Source organism: Podarcis pityusensis, assembly GCF_964106645.2.
Source record: "Podarcis pityusensis genome assembly, chromosome: 14".
NCBI lineage: Eukaryota > Metazoa > Chordata > Lepidosauria > Squamata > Lacertidae > Podarcis > Podarcis pityusensis.
In genome coordinates, this window is record NC_138039.1 from 2,390,795 (window position 1) to 2,414,317 (window position 23,523).

Consider the following 23,523-nt stretch of genomic DNA (forward strand, 5'->3'; position numbering starts at 1 on the left):
GATGCTAAATCGCGCTTTGTGCAAAAGCACCGAATCCTGACCAGCATGTGTGCAGACGCGGCGCTGCAGGTTGCGAATGCTGCGGGTTGCGAATGTGCCTCCTGCACGAATCATGTTAGCAACCTGAGCGTCCACTGTAATAATAAAACCAAACTAGCACCCAAGTACTTATTCTTATGCAGCAAAAAGGGGTACCATCCACAAAGAAGATGAGGGAGATATTGTGGATCTGGAACAGGCTCAGAAAAGGAAAACTCAAATGATGGGAGGGGATTCAGTGACTCCCCAGTGAGGAAAGGTGGCAGCATTGGGGACATTTTGGCTTAGAGAAAATGAAAGTAAGAGGCACCACAATAGGAGTTTATGAACATATGCGTGGCATGGAGAAAGCGGAGAGAGGAAAGCGTTCCTTCCTCCCTCTCTCATAATACCAGAATTCACAGCCGTCCGATGGAGCTGAATGTTGGAAGATTCAGGACAGATAAAAAGGATGGAGTTCTTTACGCTGCACATAGTTAAACTATGGAACTCCCTTCCACCGGAAACAGCGATGGCCACTTTAAAAGCAGATTGGACAAATTTATGGAGGAAAGGACTATAGATGGCTACCCTCCTCAGTGGCTGTGCGCAGATGGTGATGTTTCTGAATATCAGTGGCTGGAAACCACGGGACGGGAGAGGCCTCTTGGGTTTGAATCCTGATTGTGGGTTTCCCACAGGTATCTACTTGGCCGCGGTGAGAACAGGTGGGCCATGGGCCTGATCACAGAATCATAACAGAATTGTACAGCTGGAAGGGATCACAAGGGTCTTTAGTCCAACCCCCTGCAATGCAGCAAACTTTTCGCAAAACATGGGGCTCCAACTCACAGCCCTGAGATTAAGAGTTTCGTCTCTCACTATATATATATATATACACCTATCTCTCTATCTATCCTGGACTTCCATCCTCCCCCTTTGTGGGTCCTATTATTTCCTCCCGCATCTTTTATGACAGTCCAAATCCTTTGCATCTCCACTGTGTCCAGAATTCAACCTTAAACTACAAGTGATATTCTAATCCTAATACAGTGGAACCTCTACTTAACGGATGTAATCAGTTCCTGAGGTCCATCTGTAAGTCGATCCGGGTCTCTGATAGAAGTGTCGTTGTGCGCAGGTACATTCGGCGGCGGTGCGCATGTGCAGACGGCGGCAGCCAATTCTGCACACGAGCAAATGGCAGAAGCCGTTTCTGCGCATGCGCGAATTGCGGCAAACCTGGTATTTACTTCCGGGTTTGCCGCGGTCGCAACTTGGATCGGGCCCAAGTAGAGGCGGTCGTAAGAACAGGTTCTACTGTAATGATTTTAACTGCTTGCAATGGTCTTTAAGATAAGTTATAAATTTTCCCCATTCCTTATTAAAATTTTGGTCTTCCTGATTTCTGACCCTTCCGGTCATTTTAGCCATTTCAGTATAGTCTGTCTACTTCATCTGCCATTCTTCTCTTATGTTTTCTACTGACGAGCTGCAGCCCTCCTCAAAAAGCTCCCCAAACTCCTTGCATGTTAGGATGGGATGCAAATGAAGTGAATGGCTAAATAGAGTGAATTTAAGGAGCCATTCTTTGAGCCTAGTTCTTCTCTGTGTTCTGAACAGATCCCGGGCGTCTCTTAAGCAGAGGGATATTCTAGCCTGGCTGCTTGGGATTCGGTGAAACGGCAACGACGGCAAGGCAACCAGAAGCCTTTGCTATGAAAAGGATGCGCTGTGTGCCCCTGAGATATGCCGGGGTCCTCAGCTGCTCTGATCCGTATGCGATGCCAAGCCAAACTATTGCTTGGACAGAGCCAGCCGGAAGGAAAACACAGCCTGCTTCGTTCAGCCCTTCTGCTGTCATTGCTCCTCAGAAACTAAGCTGTGGTTTTGCTCAGTGCAAAGCTTTGTAGTTGACTTACTCCCAACAAACCATGAGCTGTAACCAAGGTTTGTTCCTGGTTTAGTGCTTGTGGTTGTGCCAGAAGGGGCTGGTGGGATTTGTAGCCTTACAACCTCTGGAGAGCCACAGATCTCAACTCAAGATATATAAGCCAGGAGTCAAATGGCTCCTGAAACCAAGATTGCAGTTGCCAAAAATGGAATGTCTAGCTGCCATTTTGGGACAAGATGGCTTAAAAGTCTTATTTCTCAAGTGACGGACTGACCGTGATTGATTCTCGGTTGAATATCTGGCTAGTTCAGATGACAACTTTCAGCTAGGTTGAGAGCTTTGAGTACTTAAAGAAGAAAAGTTGCTTGATCCAGCGACAGTCCACATATATATTGGCCTATTCCGACCTCTTTTTCTTTATGCTGACGGCTGCTGCTCAGGCTGCACAGAAAAAGCAATTTAGTTCCAGAAATTCGTTCCAATTGTGCAGATAAAACATAACTGATAGAATTCTACAGGATGGGGTATTAGTGTGTGCCTGGCTAATTTCGAACACAGATCCCAACCCGTCCCGGATTTAGATGACATCTTTTATTTGCACGGCACACACTTGAGATAAATTTTAGAGGACCCTTGTATTCTATCAAGCGCATTATTCATTCTCATAACGAACTCTGGGGAGGGTACCTTTGCTCCCATTTTAGAGGTGCAAAACTAAGGCAGAAAACAAACCTAGCACAGACTTAAAGCGTGCCTAAGGCGACAAAGGGACGCGGGTGGCACTGTGGGTTAAACCACAGAGCCTAGGACTTGCTGATCAGAAGGTCGGCGGTTCGAATCCCCGCGACGGGGTGAGCTCCTGTTGCTCGGTCCCTGCTCCTGCCAACCTAGCAGTTCGAAAGCACATCAAAGTGCAAGTAGATAAATAGGTACCACTCCGGCGGGAAGGTAAACGGCGTTTCTGTGCGCTGCTCTGGTTCACCAGAAGTGGCTTAGTCATGCTGGCCACATGACCTGGAAGCTGTACACCGGCTCCCTCGGCCAATAAAGCAAGATGAGCGCTGCAACCCCAGAGTCGGCCATGACTGGACCTAACGGTCAGGGGTCCCTTTACCTTTACTAAGGCGACAGAAACTGGCACATGGCTCTTCATCATGTTGCGGCCACTGGCTAGCCCGAGACAGCCAGCGATCCTGACGAGCATTTCGATACGTGAGATCGAAATGTGACACGCCAGCCACAGAGTCTCCCGGGAGGCATTGCCAACAAGACCCAAACGAGAAAGAAAGAGCGAGCGAGCAATGAAGATAATCTGAGCAATTCCAGCCTCATGCTTTCCCCATAAAACCCTGCTGTTTCCAATTAGGGCACAATTCAATTTAGACATGCGTTACGAGAAACAGAATGCACACATCTGAAGACCGCGGACATTTGCAAAGGACGCGCATCTCTGGGGAGAAGGCAAGGCAATTATATTGAAAGCATATTTTTTTTGGAATGTAAGCTATCTCGAGAATCAAATCTGCACTGATCTGAGACTCGAAGATGAACACAAATCTAAGCCGGCCTCCCCCTTTCACGCTCTGTGGCTCCGCGTCACTCATTTCCCTTGACAGCGAGCTCCTGCAGAGTTTCGTTTCCCCTCTTTCTCGTGAGCCACCAATGCAGCCGTCTTCTGTGGTCCACGCAGGGAACTCCAATATGTTCAGGGCAGCTGCTGTTGCGATACTGGCAAAGCAACCTGTGTGGCTTCCGGCCCACGATCGTCGCAGTTACCTGCATTTCACAGAGTTTGCAGGAGAAGCATTCAAGTTGGCACAGATGTCCCAGGTCCCCACGTGGGGAAATACAAAACAAAAACACATAGATTCCTTGAACGTAAAACTTAGGTTTAGAGGTTCTAGGGTCAATCTGCTCAATCTGGTTGCCGGGTTTGTTTTCTATGATATACATTTAAAAAACGTATTCATCTTTTTAACGGGGAAAAGCAACTTGCAACATTAAGAACCACCATGAAACAGCCTAAACCTAAAGCAACAAAACCATGGACCAGAAACAATCGAGAACATCTAGCTAAAAGTTGAGCGCTGAAAACAAGCCAAAAATCAAACTGCAAATCAAGTTAAAAATGGCTGGGAAGACAGGAATGTCTTTGCCTCGTGCCTATGAAGCTGGCAAAGCGAATCTGCTAGCCGAGGGGCCACCACTGAAAAGGCCTTTTCTCACAGCGGCGAGGTTATTATTAGCCCAGGTTTGGAAACAACAGCAATTGCCAACAGTAGAAGAATGGCGACAGAAGGTAATGGAATACGCTGAAATGGCTAAATTAACGGGGGAAATTCGAGAACAGGGCGATCAAACATTTCAAAAAGAATGGGAAAAATTAATGTCATACATAGGAAAAATAAGGTGAAATAGTGAAACCAGTAGAACTGAAACAAACCTCACAATGTAAAATACAAAGAAATTTACTGGATAATAAAAACAATAAGAAGTAAAATGTACAATGTGACTAATGTAACTGACAGTAGCTGTAAATGAATATAGACAGACAACAAGAATTGTATATACAGAAGGATTTGTTTGTTTAGAGATATTCTGTGGACAAATATGGAAGAACAACAACAATACAGTGGTACCTTGGGTTACATACGCTTCAGGTTACATACACTTCAGGTTACAGACTCCGCTAACCCAGAAAAAGTGCTTCAGGTTAAGAACTTTGTTTCAGGATGAGAACAGAAATCGTGCTCCGGCAGCGTGGTGGCAGCGGGAGGCCCCATTAGCTAAAGTGGTGCTTCAGGTTAAGAACAGTTTCAGGTTAAGTACGGACCTCCGGAACGAATTAAGTACTTAACCCAAGGTACCACTGCATACAAAATGGATGAAGACAATGTGAAAAATTTAGATGTGATATGAAAAAGCCAGAAGAAGGAAGGAGGGAAGCCAGCTCTTAGGAGCAAGTATAAATGTAAAATGTAATGCAATATGTGTATGTGGAGTATGTAACTGAAAAGATTATCCTTAAAAAGAAAAAAGAAAAGAAAAGGCCTTTTCTCCCCTTTCTGCTCCCTTGGAAGAGGCACACAGAGATCGGGTCCTCCTGAGTTGACTTTTTTTTTCTGGCAGGGGAGCCCTAAGCGAAAGTGAGATCTCTCCACCCCCCTATCTGAAGTGGGACAGGCTGCGCTATCACCTTCATCCCAGTTCTGCCTGCTACATGTTAAGGCCAGTCCAAAGAGGAAACGAGAGAGGAAGGAGAATCCTAGAATTGCAGAATTGGGAGGGACCACGAGGGTCATCTAGTCCAACCCCCTAAAATGCAGGAATCTTTTGCCCAATGTGGGGAATCAAACCCATGACTCTGAGATTACAGAGTCTCACACTCTACCAGCTGAGCTGATTCTGGTTTGATATTTGCATCCCGCTTTCCCAGCAACAAATGCTAACATCAGCGGTCCGACGAAAGAAGAATGGCAGACAAAATTAACGGACTACGCAGAATGAGATAAAATGACAGGAAGGATTCGAAACCTGCGGGACCGGAGATTCACAGAAGATTGGAGGAAATATACGAGTTATCTGAAGAGCAACTGTAATCAACAAATTACGCTAGTAGGACTACAAGAGGTTTTGTAAGGAGGAATATATGAAACACTGCAAAGTAGAGAAAGAATAGAGATATTAGTTATGAGATCTAAATGTAATAGTGAAAGTAAGAAATGTAAATTAAGGGAATAGATTGGAAAATTTTCAGATGTGATTGATGGAAGTCAAAAAAACTGTATAAGATATAAAAGTATGTTTAATTATTGTTGAAGATGAAATTTTAAAAAACTAATAAAATTTATTTTTTTAAAAATGCTAACATTAGCGGCGACCCAAACGCAAACTACAGAGTCAAACACGGTAACCTATAAACTGAGCAAGCGTCAACAACAAATTTGTCCGAACAATCAATACAAGCCAGTGAAGTGCTAATACTTCAAAATATTGCAGTGAATTTGCTGAGCGCCAGCCCTGTTTCGGATGACACCCTCTCTCTGCGAAGGGGCTTCTTCCTTCCTCCCAGGCAGTAAGAACTTCAATGGTTTTTTAAAAACCGGTTGGCTCAAAAACTTTGCGTTTAGCAGCCATTGCAGAGTTTTAGCTTGTTTTGACTATCGAGTCCCGAAGCTGATTTGGTTCTGGAACGAGGCAGAATTGTGGAGAGGCCACACCAGAGCCCTCAAAAGGGCCTGATTTGTACTCTCCCCCACCCCAGGCAACCTAAAAAAACAAAAGTGCCTCCTACCTAATGTCTGCAAAATCTTTGCTTGAAACCGGCTGCTGTTTTGGCCGTCCTAAGTGAGCATGATCTCACAGACAGGATGTTTCTATTGGCTTTCTCTTGCAAGGCTGAATGCCACATTTCTCTCAGTTGTGCAACATGGCAATACAAGCTCCCCATCCCCTTTTTAATGCTTTATTTTTTACCACAAAAATGCACGCTCCGTATCTGAAACAAAGCACAAAACAAGCGGGGCTCAGTCCAGCAGGCGTGGGTCATTTCCTCCCTCACTGAAACCCTGAAAAAAGCAGTAAGTTATCTTTTTTGTGGAGGGTTCTCAATGACTGTCAGAGGCAAATATTTCAGCTGCTGGAGACCCTGGGGGGAGCATGGGTTTTCCCTCAGGGGCATCTGCAAGAAGAGAATGCTGGGCCGCGAGGGCCGCTGACTTCCTATGTTCTCAAACTCTGATCTCCCAGGTCCTGGGAGGATGTCCCTTAGAGAAGGACCTAAACTATTTCCCTTGAAGCCCAAGTTTCGCAGAATCATAGCGAGTTGGAAAGGACTCTGAGCATCACCTAGTCCAGGGGTAGGCAACCTAAGGCCCGGGGTCTAGATGCGGCCCATTCGCCTTCTTAATCTGACCCGCGGACCAGATAAGGTTCCTGTATACTCATGTGCTTTTCATACCGGTAGACAACTGCATTGGATCATCTAGTCCAGCGGTTCTCAACCTGTGGGCCCCCAGATGTAGTTGGACTACAACTCCCATCATCCCTAGCTAGCAAGGCCAGAGCTCAGGGATGATGGGAGTTGTAGTCCAACAACATCTGGAGACCCACAGGTTGAGAACCGCTGATTCTAGTCCAAGGGTAGGCAAACAAAGGCCTGGGGGCCGGATCCGGCACAATCGCCTTCTAAATCTGGCCCACGGACAGTCTGGGAATCAGCGTGTTTTTACATGAGTAGAATGTGTCCTTTTATTTAAAATGCATCTCTGGGTTCTTTGTGGGGCCTGCCTGGTTTTTTTTACATGAGTAGAATGTGTGCTTTTCGAATTCTTTCTTAAGAATGACCAGAAACTGTTTTTATATGCAACATCAGCGGCAAGGTTATTGTTAGCCCAGGTTTGGAAACAGCAACAAATGCCAACATTAGAAGAGTGGCAATACAAGGTTAGAAGAATGGCGACAGAAGGTAATGGAATACGCTGAAATAGCTAAATTAACGGGGGAAATAATAACAATAAGAAGTAAAAATGTATAAAGTGACCAATGTAACTAACAGTATTTATAATGAATACAGACAGACAGCAAGAATTGTATATATAGAAAGATTTATTTGTCTACAGACATTTTATGGAAGATTATATACAAATTGGATAAAGACAATGTGAAAAATCAAGAGATGACACAAAAAAGCCAGAAGAAGGAAGGAGGGAAGTCAGCTCTTAGGAGCAAGTATAAATGTAAAAAGTAATGTAATATGTGTATGTATAGTATGTAACTAAAAAACTAATAAAGATTATCTTGCAAAAAAAAAGAAAAAAGAATGTGTGCTTTTATTTAAAATGCCTCTCTGGGTTATTTGTGGGGCACAGGAATTCGTTCATTATTTTTTCAAAATATAGTCCAGCCCCCCACAAGGTCTGAGGGACGGTGGAACGGCCCATGGCTGAAAAAGGTTGCTGACCCCTGATCTAGTCCAAACCCCTTGCAATGAGGAATATTCAGCTGCTGCCCATGATGGGGCTCAAACCTGCAACCCTGGCGTTCTCAGAGCCACGCTCTAACCAACCCAGCTGTCGTTTTCCTCTGGGTTTGTTTCATTTGACGTTTTAACGCGCCGCAAACCGCCTCGAGTTATTTTCCTTTAAGGTACAAAGCGGTACAGGAATAAAACGTGGAATAAAAGCAACAGTGTCTGCTAGAGGCAAAGCAATTAATTGCTTAATCGAAAAAAGGAAATTCAGAAGAAGGGGGAAAGGAGGGGAAGCGGAGGAGGAGGAGTCTAATAATAATTCCTCAAAGCAGCAGCAGTTTCCACAGTGGAACGGCTGAAGTGAGCATGCTGGGCTGGGCTTAGTTGACTCAACTTTTCTCCAGGTGCCGGGAAAAAAGAAATGCAAACTTTCAAGAAGGGGGAGAGAAAAAAGAAACGGAAGAGGTTCTTTTTGCAAAGAGGAGGGGAGATTTCTGGGAAGTAAACAGAGAGGCGGGCAAGAGGCAGAAGGGGTCAAGGGATCGTTTGCTGGGCGCTGCCAGGCTGCCTCTGCCCGCTTTGGGTTTCTGTTCCCTTGCAGTTAGAAAGCCCTGCCCCTTAAGTGTGGGGAGGAATAGGAAGGGGAGAGGCCAGCCGAGGCACCGGTTTCCAGAAAGGAAAGTAAACTTAGGATCTGCAAAAAGTGCCTCCCCTTTCCTTCCCTGCCCGGGATGGCCAATCAGGGCACGGCGAGGCAAAGGCGCACCAAATTAGGCAAGTGAAACAGCTACCAAAGCAAGAAGGGGGGGCGGGGGGGGGAGAAAGCTGAGCTGATGAGATCAGACTCCCAAGGGAGGGGTGGGGAGGAAGGGCTGGGAGTCCCCACCCACCTCGCTTTCACAGAAGGATTGCTGACATTCTTAGAAGACGAGGAGGAGAAGTTGCTCCCACAAAAGCAGCCAACCCCAAAGAACCACATTTCAAAAAAGGCCAATTTTCTTGCAGAGGGTCAATGGGCAAGGGGGGGGGGAGTGTTGCCACTGGACAGGGGCTGCGATTCCAACAGCCGGCCAGCTGGAAGCAACCTGGAAAACTGCTAAGCAGGCACTGTTCCTGTTTTTGTTTTTTTTAGCTCCAGGTTCCTGCGACACGGGTGGCGCTGTGGGTTAAACCACAGAGCCTAGGGCTTGCTGATCAAAAGGTCGGCGGTTTGAATCCCCGCGACGGGGTGGGCTCCCGTTGCTCTGTCCCTGCTCCTGCCAACCTAGCAGTTTGAAAGCACATTAAAGTGCAAGTAGATAAATAGGCACCACTCTGGCGGGAAGGTAAACGGCATTTTCGTGCACTGCTCTGGTTCACCAGAAGCGGCTTAGTCATGCTGGCCACATGTACGCCGGCTCCCTCGGCCAGTAAAGCAAGATGAGCGCTGCAACCCCAGAGTCGGTCACGACTGGACCTAATGGTCAGGGGTCCCTTTACCTTTACCTGCGACACAGGGGTAGGCTGCCTCTGGGCATGGAGGCTCCACTGAGCTCACGGCAGCTGAACGGTTCTCCTATTGACCCCGCGAATCTGCCTAACCCACAACTGTCAATCACCGGAGCTTGCAGGAGCAAATCCTGCAAGTTAAAAATTGTGCAATGCGAGGAGAAAGAAGAGCCACTTTGGGCCCCATAGGCAGGGAACTCGTATTGTAGTTCCAAAGGCTTCTTCCCCCTTGTTTTGTGCTCTCAAGGTAGCTCAGGCTGACCGATGGTTGACTAGGAAGCTGTCTTCCACAGAGTCAAGACGAGTGACCCAGGCAGCTCAGTGCAGGCTGCACTGGCCGGCAGCGGCTCTTGAGCACTTCCAACGAGGAAGAATGTGTCTCAGCCTTGCACCACCTGTGTCTGGGGCGTTCTGCATGCAAGACAGCTGCTCCACCCCTTCCCAGCCCAAGCACAGCCACTAAGCTTCACGACCAAGAGGGTGTCAGGGAGTGCGCTACCTGCTTGCCTTTAATGCATGAAAAGCACATTATTATTATTATTATTATTCAAATATACTGAAGACGGCCAAACTCATTCATGTCCGGAGGAAGAAAAGCAGTTTAGAGGAAACCTCGAGAGGTGTGCACAGAAAGGGGATGTTTGTAAACAAGAACGAAAAGGTTGAGCAAAAGAAGGAAACCTCAAGAAAGGCTTCTGCGGGCTTTTTTTCCAAGAAGCTCAGATAGATTTGCTTTTTGCTGAAGCCCCAGCAGATGTTAAAAGCGCTGAGCATCTCACAGCCCTTTTCTTGCAAGACTACCGGTGGGAGAAGCCAGGGCTATTGTCTTCAAAGGGGGGCAGGGAAGCAGAGGAGATATTATGATCTCGGGGTCCCTTCCAATTCTATGAGGGGGGCAGCATAAAAAATTATGCAGGTTATGCGCTGGATAGCTTTGCCCCCCTCCCTCAAAGCGGTAACCTGGAAACCAACCCCCAAGGTGTGGTTCTTTGTCTGAGAGAGGGAGGGTGTCAGGTGAGGAAACCGCAAAGGCTGCTTGCGAAAGGGGCTGAAAACAGAACTTGCTGCCCAGCGTTTCTCCTGTTTTCACACATGCAAGCTTTGGAACTGAGTCCTTGTAGAGGAAAAGGATCCTGAGATCACGTTAAGGGTAGCCAAATTCTGTGCAACTGCCATTAAACTTAGGGAACAAGCTGTGCTATCGTAATGATTAAGGCCTGCTTAAATGATAATTTTAGGTTATATGTTAGCGACTAAGTTTTAATTTATATATATTTTTAACTGTTGCTATATCTGTATTAGTAGAGACATCACCTTGCCAACAAAGGTCTGTATAGTTAAAGCTATGGTTTTCCCAGTAGTGATGTATGGAAGTGAGAGCTGGACCATAAAGAAGGCTGATTGCTGAAAAATTTATCCTTTTGAATTATGGTGCTGGAGGAGACTCTTGAGAGCCCCATGGACTGCAAGAAGATCCAACCTCTCCATTCTGAAGGAAATCAGCCCTGAGTGCTCACTAGGAGGACAGATCGTGAAGCTGAGGCTCCAATACTTTGGCCACCTCATGAGAAGAGAAGACTCCCTGGAAAAGCCCCTGATGTTGGGAAAGATGGAGGGCACAAGGAGAAGAGGACGACAGAGGATGAGATGGTGGGACGGTGTTCTCGAAGCTACCAGCATGAGTTTGACCAAACTGCGGGAGGCAGTGGAAGACAGGAGTGCCTGGCGTGCTCTGGTCCAGGGGGTCACAAAGAGTCGGACACGACTAAATGACTGAACAACAACCAATATCTGTATGGTTCCTGTTATACCTAATTGCAAATTCAAATGTATCCCTATCGTGTTTTATGGCTTCCTTGATATGGTATGTGGGCTGGAACTTGTCTGTGACCGAAATAAAAATAAAAAATTCACAGATGCAAGCTTTGGAACGGAGTGACAAAGGGCACTTTGGGGCTGTTTCTCTTCCAACCACCAAAGGAAGTCAGGAAAACCCAGGGAGATGTCTCCTGCCAGGGCAAGCCATGAGCCCACCACTGCCTCTCCCAGCCTTTCCCCAACCTGGTGCCTTCCAGATGCTTTGGACTACAGCAGCCATCAGCCAGAACAGGCCTGCCGCTTGGGGCTGATGGGACTTGTAGTCCAGAACATCTGCAGCAGTGGTTCCCCCAGGGGGGCGATACCACCCCCTGGAGAGCAGTGGGGATGCTTAAAGGGGTGCAAAGAGGCAAGGGGGCAACAGGGGCTGCAAACGACAAACAGAATTTGAAAAGTTGCCGCCGCTGGACCAAGGGGTTGGATTAATTAAACTGGATAGTTTTAATTGCACTTTGAATAAATGTGCAATTGACTGTTTTGGCCGATCGATGACTTAAGAGCATCCTTCTTCAAAGATGTAAATCTCCCAGTTGAGAGATCGACTGGGTATGTGATTAACTTTTTATTAGGGGACAGGTCGTCCCTCCCATTTCTGAAGAACTGGGCTGTTTTGCCTATAGAGTGGCGATTTTAAGGAGAAAAGTTTCTGGGGATACGTTAGGTTCTTCAGGGGAACAAACTCTTACCTGGCGGAATTACCTGGTTTTAATAATGTGTTTTATGCATTTGCTCTGTAATGGCTTTGGCTGCGTGGATAAGTAACAATCACCCTATTTGTTACCTCTCCTGAATTTTATTGTGTTGTTATCATCCTTCGGGGGCAGTGCAAACCGCTATTCTGAATAACGCAAAGGGCAGGAGGCAAAGGGGATGAGTTTATGGCAAGAAGAGGGCAGTGGCCCAAACCACTTGGTCTAGGGAGCATATTCACCCAGTCCTTTACCAGTTGCACTGGCTCCTGGTGGAGTATCGGGTCAGGTTTAAGGTGCTGGTCTTGACCTTTAAAGCCCTTTGTGGCTTAGGGCCCTCGTATCTATGGGGCCGCCTCTCCTGGTATGTCCCACGAAGGACCTTAAGGTCCATGAATAACCATAGTTTAGAGGTCCAGGGCCCTAAGGAAGTCAGACTATCCTCCACCAGGGCCAGGGCCTTCTCAGTGATGGCTCCGACCTGGTGGAATGCTTTGTCCCATGAGACCAGGGCCCTGCAGGATTTAACTTCCTTCCGCAGGGCCTGTAAGACAGAGCTATTCCGCCCGGCTTTCAATTTGAACTTAGCCTGATCTTTTATTCCCCTTCCTCCCCTCCCCATCCCGTTTTATGAAGATTACCCACTCTGGGATCCCACAGCTGGTTCTCCCCTGGTCTCCTCGCTGGCCCAAGTGGGACTAATTTAGCCAGCTAGCCCTGGTGATCATCGAATGTTTATTAGATGGATTTCCCCCCTAAATTGTTATTCACACTTTATACCATATTTTATGCTGTGGGGTTTTTTATTGTAGCATCAATTAAGTGTTTTAAATTTGTTGTTAGCCTCCCTGAGCCCGGTTTCCTGAACCGGGAAGGGTGGGGTATAAATAATTTTTATTTATTTATTTATTATTATGGGTCACCAAGTGGGCTAGCAGCCTGTGCCTGTGCATTGCCAGGGAGCTACGGCCGCTCCTTCTTGCAGGAGCCCTGCCCCACGTCGCTCCCTACAGCAGGCATGTCCAAAGTCCGTTTTGGGGGCCTGATCCAGCCCCCTGGCCGGTTTCATCCAGCCCCAGCGGCAGTTTATTTTCTTGGGGTCAAATCTTAGAAAAAAGCTCAACAACCTCAAGCGTAAAAAAAGCTCACGCATGTTCATTTCATCAAATCTGGCCCTCTTTGAAAGAAGTTTGGGACCCCCTGCGCCCACAGCAAGCTCAGGCCTGCGTCCCTTCTGAGCGACCCACGACAGAAGCTGCCCTGGGATTTCGCCAGCTGATCTGCTCAGGATGGCTCTGTTAACCATCCCTGGCTTTGTGAAGTCTTCCGAGTAGAGGCCTTTCATGGAGACCTTCTCCAGGCTGAGATTCTGCTCTGCTGTGGACAGGCTGTTATCTCTCAGGCAGTGCGAGAAACTCAGAGATATGAGCTAATCGCCAAATGGAACCTTTGGGTTGTGGTTGCCACAATGGAATGTCCTAGTGCCTTTTTAAAAAAACGGGGGCCGTTGTTGTTAATTTCATTTCTATACCGCTTTATATTTTAAAGGGGGGGTGGGAATCTCAAAGCAGTTTACAACACATTAAAACTTCAAATAAGACAATGCAAAATGAAATAAACTCAAGCTTCAAGGAAAACAGGTCAGGTCCTTCTCTAAGGGACATTTTGCTTTCCCCATATTTATTTACCTACTTAATTTCTAAAGCTGCCCCATAGCAGAAGGACTCTAGGAAGGCAGTGGGGTGTAGTGGTGAGAGGGTCGGATGAGGACCTGGGAGATCAGGGTTCGAATCCCCACTCACTGGGTGACCTTGGAGTCAGTCACAGCCTCTTAGCCTACCTCACAGGATTGTTGTAGGGATTAATGGGGGGGGGGGGGTTGAGCCATGTCCTCCTTGGAGGAAAAAGTGGGATATAAAGGTGAAAAATAAGCTAGTCTGCTGACCTGCTTAAGAAAGTTGGAAGGGCCAGCCAGATGGAGATGTCAGGTGCCAACTTGGAGTCCAGAAATCTCCATGTGGTCTGGAGTATACCTTCAGTATACCTGAAGGAGCGTCTCCACCCCCATCGTTCTGCCCAGACACTGAGGTCCAACGCTGAGGGCCTTCTGGCGGTTCCCTCACGGCGAGAAGCCAAGTTACAGGGATCCAGGCAGAGGGCCTTCTCGGTAGTGGCACGCCCTGTGGAACACCCTCCCACCAGATGTCAAAGAGAACAACTACCTGACATTTAGAAGACATCTTCTAAACTTCAGGGAAGTTTTTAATGTGTGACATTTTAGTGTATTTTTGGTCTCTGTGGAAGCCGCCCAGAGTGGCTGGGGAAACCCAGCCAGATGGGCGGGGTACAAATAATAAATTATTATTATTACTATTATTATTATGGTCGCAATTGGACCCGCGCCACTTGCAAAACGCACCTGGGAAATTTTTAACACTGCTCCCTGGCAGACTCAAGGGCCCCTGTGACTCCAACCGTTGCACAGGAGGGAGTCACAGGTGGGTGCCGAGTCTCACTGCCCCCCCCCTTTATCTCATTTGATGCATTTATATTCTCCCATTCGGCCGAGGCACTCAAGGCAGGTTACAACTCAAAATGCAATAAAACAAATAAATGGTTCAAAGTATTAAACGCCAAGACTCCTCTCAGGCTGACGGATGGTTCTCTTCACGGGAGCCCATGGCGAGCGCTCCCTGAACAGAGTCACATTAAACTGCTGATTAGAACAAACAACGGTTCAGTGTGAACAAGCAAGTCGCCTTCTCGACTTTGCAACACACCCCCCCCCCCTTCAAGGGAGCCGGAGCAGAGCGCAAGGAGTCGTTCCAGTTTAGCTTCACAAGAATTCCGTCGGCAATTCAGCAAGAGTCATGGTTCTGCGAGGACTGGAACTCAGTTCCAACAGTATCACTGCGTCCTCACAGTGCCGCGACACAAAATACAGTGGGACCTTGGTTTAAGAACAGCTTAGTTTATGAACAATTTGGATTTGGAATGCTGCAAACCCAGAAGTAGGTGTTTTGGTTTGTGAACTTTGCCTTGGAAGCAGAACATGTTCTGCTTAATGATGAGTGTGTTCCACGTGTAAATTGAGTCCCCTGCTGCTATGGGAATGGTTTAAGAACGCTTTGGTTTAAGAACAGACTTCCGGAACGGATTAAGTTTGTAAACCAAGGTACCACTGTACTGCCCGGTCTGAAAATCACCACTGGGCATGGCTACTGAGTAGCAGAGGAGCCCCCGTTTCCTAGCAATCCTGGAAAACCCAGCCCCACACCAGGGCAAATGGCTAGAAAGCAAAGTTTGATAGAAAGCAGAATTTGATGTATAGCGCTCTTCATGGGCGGACTCAGAGCAAAAACACGCTCCTGTGCAAAGAAGGAGCGGTTTAGAAACAAAACATAAAAGTAATCCATTAACAACTTGGTTTCGTCAAGGTGCCAGCAAAGCAGACAGGGTAATGTTATGTATACTTTGCTTGCTGCTCAATTGGCACAGAGTTTCACAAAATATGCATCATAACAAATCCCTTCTTCCGCCTCCACCAGGTGCCTTGGTTTCCATACAACCACGGAGTCGTTGTGAAGAAAGTTGGTGTAAATTTTAATTTGTTTCGGTACTGTAACTTTTTGTACACTTTGATATTGTTGCCATTTTTTCTCCATTTCTCTTTTTGCAAACTGCTTTGAGGTTTTTTGTTAAAACAAACAAGCAGTGCACATGTTTTATGACACAAAGAAACAAACCTAACTTAACTGGGACATCTTCTATACGAGAGCCAGTCTTGCTCTGAATGTTACATAGCGGTTCTCAAACTTTTTTTTCTCTGAGCCATACTTGCAGAACAAAAATTTGCTCGTGCCACACTGATTTTTTAATAGACAAGAAATCACAAAAAGCAGCAGCTCCTAGCAGTGCTTGGTTTAGAACATGGAAGACTTTCTAATATGATCATGGGGAATCTAGTAAGTATGAAACAATGCAGCTACAAAGGAGCAATTCCCAAAATATATTACTGAATATTGTCCTCGAATATTCCTGCCACATTTCCCATCCTCTCCTGCCACACCAGGGTGGAGAAACCCTGCTCTAGCACGAGCCGGGAGAAGCGTAACTTGGCCGTGTTTCGTGATAGAGCCCGTTTAGTTTGGGGTGGCAAAACCTGCTTCCCCCCATCGCTGGAGTTATCAGGGGCAATTTTAGCCATCATTGCAATGGTATCCCCATTTGGGCGAAGGGGGGGGGGACTTGGGGACAGAAGGCCCAGCGTGACGTCCTCTAAAAGGCGTGCCAAGGCAAATTTTACTTTTGTGTTGTATTCTGTGAACTGCCCCATGATCTTTTGACGAAGGGTGACATGTAGAATTAATAAATACAGAGGTACCCTGGTTCTCAAATGCCTTGGTTCTCAAACGCCGAAAACCTGGAAGTGATACGGTTTTCAAATGTTTTTTGGAAGCTGAACGTCTGATGTGGCTGTCGGTTATTGTTTCCGGGGTGCCTGCACCAATCAGAAGCTGCACCTTGGTTTTCGAACATTTCGGTAGTCAAACGGACTTCTGGAACAGATTAAGTTTGGTGCTTTTGCTTTTTAATTTGCGATTTTGTTTTTGAGGCTTTTTCAGTTAATTTGTTTTTGTGACTGTGTGGAAGCCAGTTCAGCTACTGATTGATTGATTGTGTGACTGCGGAAATGGATAAAAGCCCCCCCTCCAAACCATGACTATCATCAGTACAGGTAAGAAAAAATAATAAATTTCATTTTCATCATCTGCAATACTGTCTTATTTATTTTGTAATACAGTACATTGAATATTGCTTTCATTTTATGGATCAGTGGTCTCGTTAGGTAGTAAAATTCATGTTAAATTGCTATTTTAGGGGTTGTTTTCTTAAAGTCTGGAATGATTAATTCGTTTTGCATTACCTTCTATGGGAAAGCGCGCCTTGGTTTTGGAACGCTTTGGTTTTGGAACCGACTTCCGGAATGGATTAAAGTTTGAGAACCAAGGGACCATTGTAATAATAAAGGAGCCACATTTGCACTGCTTGCCTAAAGTCTCTGCAGCGCTAGCCGCCTCTTCATTGCCCTGACCCCCCAAAATGACAGGCCTTTCTCTCGCTTTGCGCATCAAACACGTGAGCATAGACTGATGGGCTCCTTTTGGGGGGGAAGCGCCCTCAAACTGGTCCCGCAATGGCGATTTGGTGCGGAACAGCAAAGCTCCTCCTTACCTGATCGTGCCGGTGGGAGAGGGCAGGGGGCTGACCAGGCTTCGGAGGTCCGGCTCCGGAATGTGGATCTTAAGCGGCGATATCTGGGGGTAGAGCGGCCGAAGTGGAGGCGACGAGGCTGCTTCCTTCGCCTCCTCTCTGTGGTAGAGCGACGTGAACTGGATCTTGATGATTGTGCTGGGAAATCGAATAGTACACCTGGGGAAGAGGAAGGAGAGGGAGAAAAAAGGGTCAAACGGCCTGCAAAACGTTAAGGGCCAATGGTTCGAGACACGCAGCGAGGAGAGAGTCAAAACGGCTGGTTTTCTAAGTCCCGCAGAAAAGTCCTTCTGCACACAACACATAAACTATGGAACTCCCTGTTGCAGGAGGGCTGTCAGAGGCTACAACTCCCATTAGCGCCAGCCAGCACGGCTAACTGTCAGGGGATTTGGGAGTTGTAGTTTAGGACCATTTCCAGGGCAGTGTTAGAAACTCAAGATGTATCAGCTGGGCGCCAAATGGCAACTTAAATCAAGGTCGCCACAACAGAATGCCTATTTACCCAGGGGGTGGGTGAGTGGGTATTTATTTTTGTAATTTGTATACCACCCTATACCCGTAGATCTCAGGGTGGTTGGACTAGATGTCCCCCAGGATCCCTTCCAACACTATATTTCTCCGATTCTACGATTTAAACTACATTGCTTGTACATCGCTCGCTCTTACAACAATTCACTTGTACGCAAGGAGAAACACGCACTGTGGAAAAACGGAAATGTTATTAACTATGGACTAAGTCAGGGGTTTCTAAACGGCGGGCGCAAACCTGGCGCCCAGAAATCTCCACGCAGTTGCAGCTGGACCCGTGCCGGTAGGAAAACGTGCCTGGGAAATTCCAAATACTGGTGCCACCCTATAATCTATAATCACGCCAACAAACAGCATCTCTCCAGGGGCTCAGGCGGGGGTCTTTCCCAGCCCGACCTGCAGGTGCCGATGAACAAATTTGGGACCTCCTGCGAGCAAAGCAGAAGGTGGCACTATCATCATCATCATCATCATCATCATCATTACAGTCATACCTCGGGTTACAGACGTTTCGGGTTGCGCGATTTTGGGTTGTGCACCGCGCCAAACCCGGAAGTACCAGAATGGGTTATTTCCAGGTTTCAGCGCTTGTGCATGCACAGAAGCACTAAATTACGCTTTGCGCATGCACAGAAGCACCGAATCGCAACCCGCACGTGTGCAGACGCAGTGCTGCTGTTCGCAAATGCTGCGGGTTACAAATGTGCTTCCAGCACGGATCACGTTCGCAACCCAAACGTCCACTGTAATAAATTTATTAAATTTATATACTGCCCTATACCCTGAGGTCTCAGGGCAGTTTGCAGCATAAAATCAAAATATAAAACCACAAAATATATAGTCAAAATAAAAACAACGCAATAACCCCACCACCACCACCATCAAGCCAGGGCCCGTGCCCTAATGAAACACACCAAAACAAAAGGGTTTTCCTCCTCATGCCTTGTGCAGGTTGCTTTGCTCATGTCGACTGCAAGGTCCCAACTGCAAGGGAAGCCTTCTGCATGATCACCTGGGCTGGGCTGAGCAGCCCCCCTGCAGCGATGAGATGTGCTCCATTCGCACGTCAGGACCCCAAAACGCATCTGCAAAGGTGCACCCTTTGCAAACCGCTGCCGGAGCGTCACTGGTGCCGGGTTCCCCCAGTGGGTCGGCCAGGCCAAAGCAACCCGTCCCAAAGTCACAGATGCATCTTCTCCTCTGTACAGTAGTACCTTGGTTCTCAAATGCCTTGGTACTCAAACAACTTGGAACCCAAACACTGCTAACCCAAAAGTAAGTGTTCTGGTTTGCAAACGTTTTTTGGAAGCCGAATGTGCTCTGTTTTGAGTGTTACGCTTCCAATTTGAGTGCCACACTTCTGTTTTGAGTGTTACGCTGAGGTCTGTCTGTTTTTGCTATTTAGTTTGTTTCTCTGACTGTGTGGAACCCAGTTCAGCTACTGATATTTTGACTGTGTGACTGTGGTGCACTGTCTATTGATTTCATTTTATGGATCCATGGTCTTGTTAGATAGTAAAACCCATGTTAGGGACGCGGGTGGCACTGTGGGTTAAACTACAGAGCCTAGGACTTGCTGATCAGAAGGTCGGTGGTTCGAATCCCTACGACAGGGTGAGCTCCCATTGCTCAGTCCCTGCTCCTGCCAACCTAGCAGTTCAAAAGCACAAAGTGCAAGTAGACTGATAGGTACCGCTCCGGCGGGAAGGTAAACGGTATTTCCGTGCGCTGCTCTGGTTCGCCAGAAGCGGCTTAGTCATGCTGGCCACATGACCCAGAAGCTGTACGCCGGCTCCCTCGGCCAATAAAGCGAGATGAGCGCCGCAACCCCAGAGTCGGCCACGACTGGACCTAATGGTCAGGGGGCCTTTTACCTTTTTTAAAACCGATGTTAAATTGCTGTTTTAGGGGTTGTTTCTTAAAGTCTGGAATGGATTAATCTGTTTTGCATTACTTTCTCTGGGAAAGCACACCTTGGTTTTGGAACGCTTTGGTTTTGGAACGGACTTCCAGAATGGATTAAGTTTGAGAACCAAGGTACCACTGTTCTCCATACAGCGGTGGAATAGCCAGAGGAGCTCCACCCGCTCTCACAAGCAAGGAATTGCCAGTAGGCACACCCTCCACCCAGCGTGGCACAGCAATTAGTAGAGGAACCATTCACCTCTGACCCCAGTGCATAGCCATCGTTCTGCAAAATGAACCCCGGCTCCCCAATTTGTCTCGAAGAAGCTTGCTCAGCAGCTCGGGAGCTGAGTGTGGCAAGAGTTTTATCGTGCCCCAAAATCACGTCAAGGAAAAGGCCCATGAAATGGAAAATAAACTTCCTCAGTCATTGCCTGGCTGCTCTCCATCTATCCTTCTGCGGCGAGCTCCCTTGCCCTCCGCAGCAAATTTGCAGGGGGCTTTCGGACTCACGGTCAGGATGCTGTTAGCGCCACTCATATGGCTGGGGGAATGAGAAGGCCGGGCTCCCGGGGGCAACCCCTGCAAAAATGGGAGCAGCTCAACACGCCGCAGCCGAGTTTGACCTACAAGCTTTTGCTGAATTGCCGCTCACCGTTTCTAAGCTTTTTATTCGCTCCGCAGCCTCCTTCCAAGAACGCGAAAGCTTTATCGTCCGTGCTGAGTGTCGTCGCAGCCTAAGGTTCTGAGCCTGTAAAAACTCAGCCATTGCTTTGTGTGATAAAATAAGTCCCCCCCCCGCCACATTTTTGCGCTGGACTGCCTCACAATATGACAAGCGACAATGGAGCTGTTTGTTCCACACCATCAGCAAGCAGCCCAGGTTTGCCTCTGCAGTTGGGAAGAAGCTAAAGAACCCTGCACTCACTTGAACCTTTTTCTCGGCTTTTTCCAGCAGCAAAGCAGGAACGAGCTCAGCGAGTTTTCGCAGCCTCCACCAGGCACCTTGGGATCAATACATCACCGCTCTGTGAAATCCTCGCATAACCTGCATTCCCCAAAAAACCAAAACACTCCACCTGCTTTTTGCTCCAGGGAAGGCTACACCATTTCGGCGGACATTCTCCCAGCCAGCAGTTATGTCCGATGGCAACCGGCCACACAGACCTCATACGTGCTATAAGGACGGGCCGTTATGATGGACATTGTAGCATACAAGTCAATTTTCGGCGGGCGCATTTTTCTCACCGCCAAGACGGCTGGCAGCGCATTGCCAAGGTTACAGCTACCTCTCTACGTCTCTCTTAACAGCAGCCTCTTAAAGGGATGTGAGATCACAATTCCAGCTCAGAGAGATGCTCCGGGGTGGAAGGAGCAGCAGTCGCCGTCGTGAGTGGAAGTGCCAAGAGCACAACTCCCGTTTCTCAGGCTCACCATTGTTTTCCGGGAAGCACTCTCATTCTGGCAGTTAAGAATAATGTTTGCAAATGGGGAAAAACCAAATTAAAACTCTCGAACATGCACGCCCACTCAACTCTGCCACCGTGGGCTCCTTCAAGAGGAAGTGCAGCATATAAATTCAAAAAATAAGTTACTGTATTTTTCCGTGCATAAGACAATGTATGTTTTTTTAAAAAATAATTTTTTAAAAAAATTGGGGGGGGGTCATCTTATACACAGATAGTGCAGAGGGGGGACGGGTAACTGGTGACAGCGGCGAGCAGGAGATTGTCAGCAGTGATGGGGGGGGAGATTGGTGGCTGCGGCAAGGCCTGCTGGCGATTGGCTGTGGCAATTGGCGGCTGCTGGCGGGCAGACGATTGGTGGCTTCGGCAAGGCGTGCAATTGGCAGCGGCAGACAGGCGAATCATTGTCAGCAATCCACCCTCCAAAAGCTCAACAACTCTGAGCAATCTGCCCCATTTCCTTAATGGGGTTGTTCCACAAATGGAGAGCCACTGCAGAAAAGGCCCCGTTCTCATGTTGCCACCCTCCACACCTCTTGTGGGGCAGGCACCCAAAGAAGGTCCTCAGATGAAGATTGCAGGGTCCGGGCCGATCAAAAAGACCACTCTACCCTCAACATCCAAAATTTAAAAGCTCACAGAAGATTAATACACGCCTAAAACTTGAAGAGCGCCATAATAAACATTTGAGGCTAATGGAATTTTTAAAATTATTTTTTTAAAATGCAATTACTTTGCTGTCCTTCCCCCTTAATTTCAAAAGAATGCATGTTCACCCAAAAAACGTCATTCGTTTTCAACTGCTGCAGTGGAGGGGGGAAACGAACAAACAGACAAACAAACAAACAAACAAACAAACAAACCCTGTTCCTTATAACAATAGTAAAGGAGAATAGCAGAAGAAAAAAAAAAAGGATTCCTTTGTGAATCCCTTCTGTAAAACATCCGAAATTCAACAGCAGCTGCCAAGAATGCATGAATAACACGAGGCTGTAAAGAAAAAGAATAGCAGCGTTTGAAAGCTAGAGATCAGAGAAGACGGGAGAAATACCAGATTAAAAAAAAAAAAAAATTAAGAGAAGTGTACGGCTGTGGGAAAAGAATAAGCAGACTGCAAACAAATCAACAGAGGGAGAAATAAGACTTGGGGCCTCTCCTCCGCCTCAGGCTTTCTTTTTTAAAAGAACACCTTTTCACAGTTCGCCGGGCGATAGGCGCTGTAAACAAGGCCGTATAAATAGGAAGGCTTCCATAAATCACCGCGGAACTGTAAATTCTGGAGACGTCTTGCATTGCTCAATCCCTGAAAATATTTGCACTATCGGAGCTTGTTTACACGCTCGAAAGATCCAGAGGCCAGTTTGGAAGGTTGTTCTCTTGACACAATAATCCTGGCTGGGCTCACATTGGTTTTTTTCTTTCTTTCTACAAATGGCTGCGCCCTTTTGCTAACCGTCTCTGGGCGTTCACTTAGCAGGGCACCCCCCCCCTCCACTCGGGTTTATCCCACGCAATCTCCTGTGCAAGTTGCTTTACTGAAGTCCAGTGCCGAGAGCCTTCTGGCAGTTCCCTCCCTGCGAGAAGCAAAGCTACAGGGAAGCAGGCAGAGGGCCTTCTCGGTGGTGGCGCCCGCCCTGTGGAACGCCCTCCCACCAGATGACAAAGAGAACAGCAACTACCAGACTTTTAGAAGACATCTGAAGGCAGCCCTCTTTAGGGAAGCTTTTAATGTTTAATAGACTACAGTGGTACCTTGGGTTACATACGCTTCAGGTTACAGTCTCCGCTAACCCAGAAATAGTACCTCGGGTTAAGAACCTTGCTCCAGGATGAGAACAAAAATCACGCAGCAGCAGCAGGAGGCCCATTAGCTAAAGTGGTGCTTCAGGTTAAGAACAGTTTCAGGTTAAGAACGCACCTCAGGAACGAATTAAGTACTTAACCCGAGGTACCACTGCATTCTATTTTAATATTCTGTTGGAAGCCACCCAGAGTGGCTGGGGAAACCCAGCCAGATGGGTGGGGCATAAATAATAAATTATTATAATTACAGTGGCACCTTGGGTTAAGTACTTAATTCGTTCCGGACGTCCGTTCTTAACCTGAAACTGTTCTTACCCTGAAGCACCACTTTAGCTAATGGGGCCTCCTGCTGCTGCGCCGCTGGAACACGATTTCTGAAGCAAAGTTCTTAACCCGAGGTAATATTTTTGGGTTAGCAGAGTCTGTAACCTGAAGCATATGTAACCCGAGGTACCACTATATACAGTGTCCCAAAATTCTCTTAAATTTGGAATCTCTTTTCTTGCAACTGGAATCTCTTGGGTTGAGTCCCAGCCTCTGGAGAAGCAACTACCAGCCCCATCTTCCACCCAGCAGCCCTTCAGATATTTGAAGATCACCTCCATC

General features: G+C 47.3%; 1 protein-coding gene across 1 annotated transcript in view; it reads right to left on the reverse strand.

The window, feature by feature from the left end:
- FOXK1 (forkhead box K1) overlaps window positions 1-23,523 on the reverse strand; it is an 87,715-nt gene that overhangs the window by 24,104 nt on the left and 40,088 nt on the right. Inside the window, exon 2 of the mRNA XM_080981056.1 lies at window positions 17,174-17,371. Coding sequence (XP_080837182.1) covers window positions 17,174-17,371 — 198 coding nt within the window. The remainder of the gene's footprint in view (window positions 1-17,173; window positions 17,372-23,523) is intronic.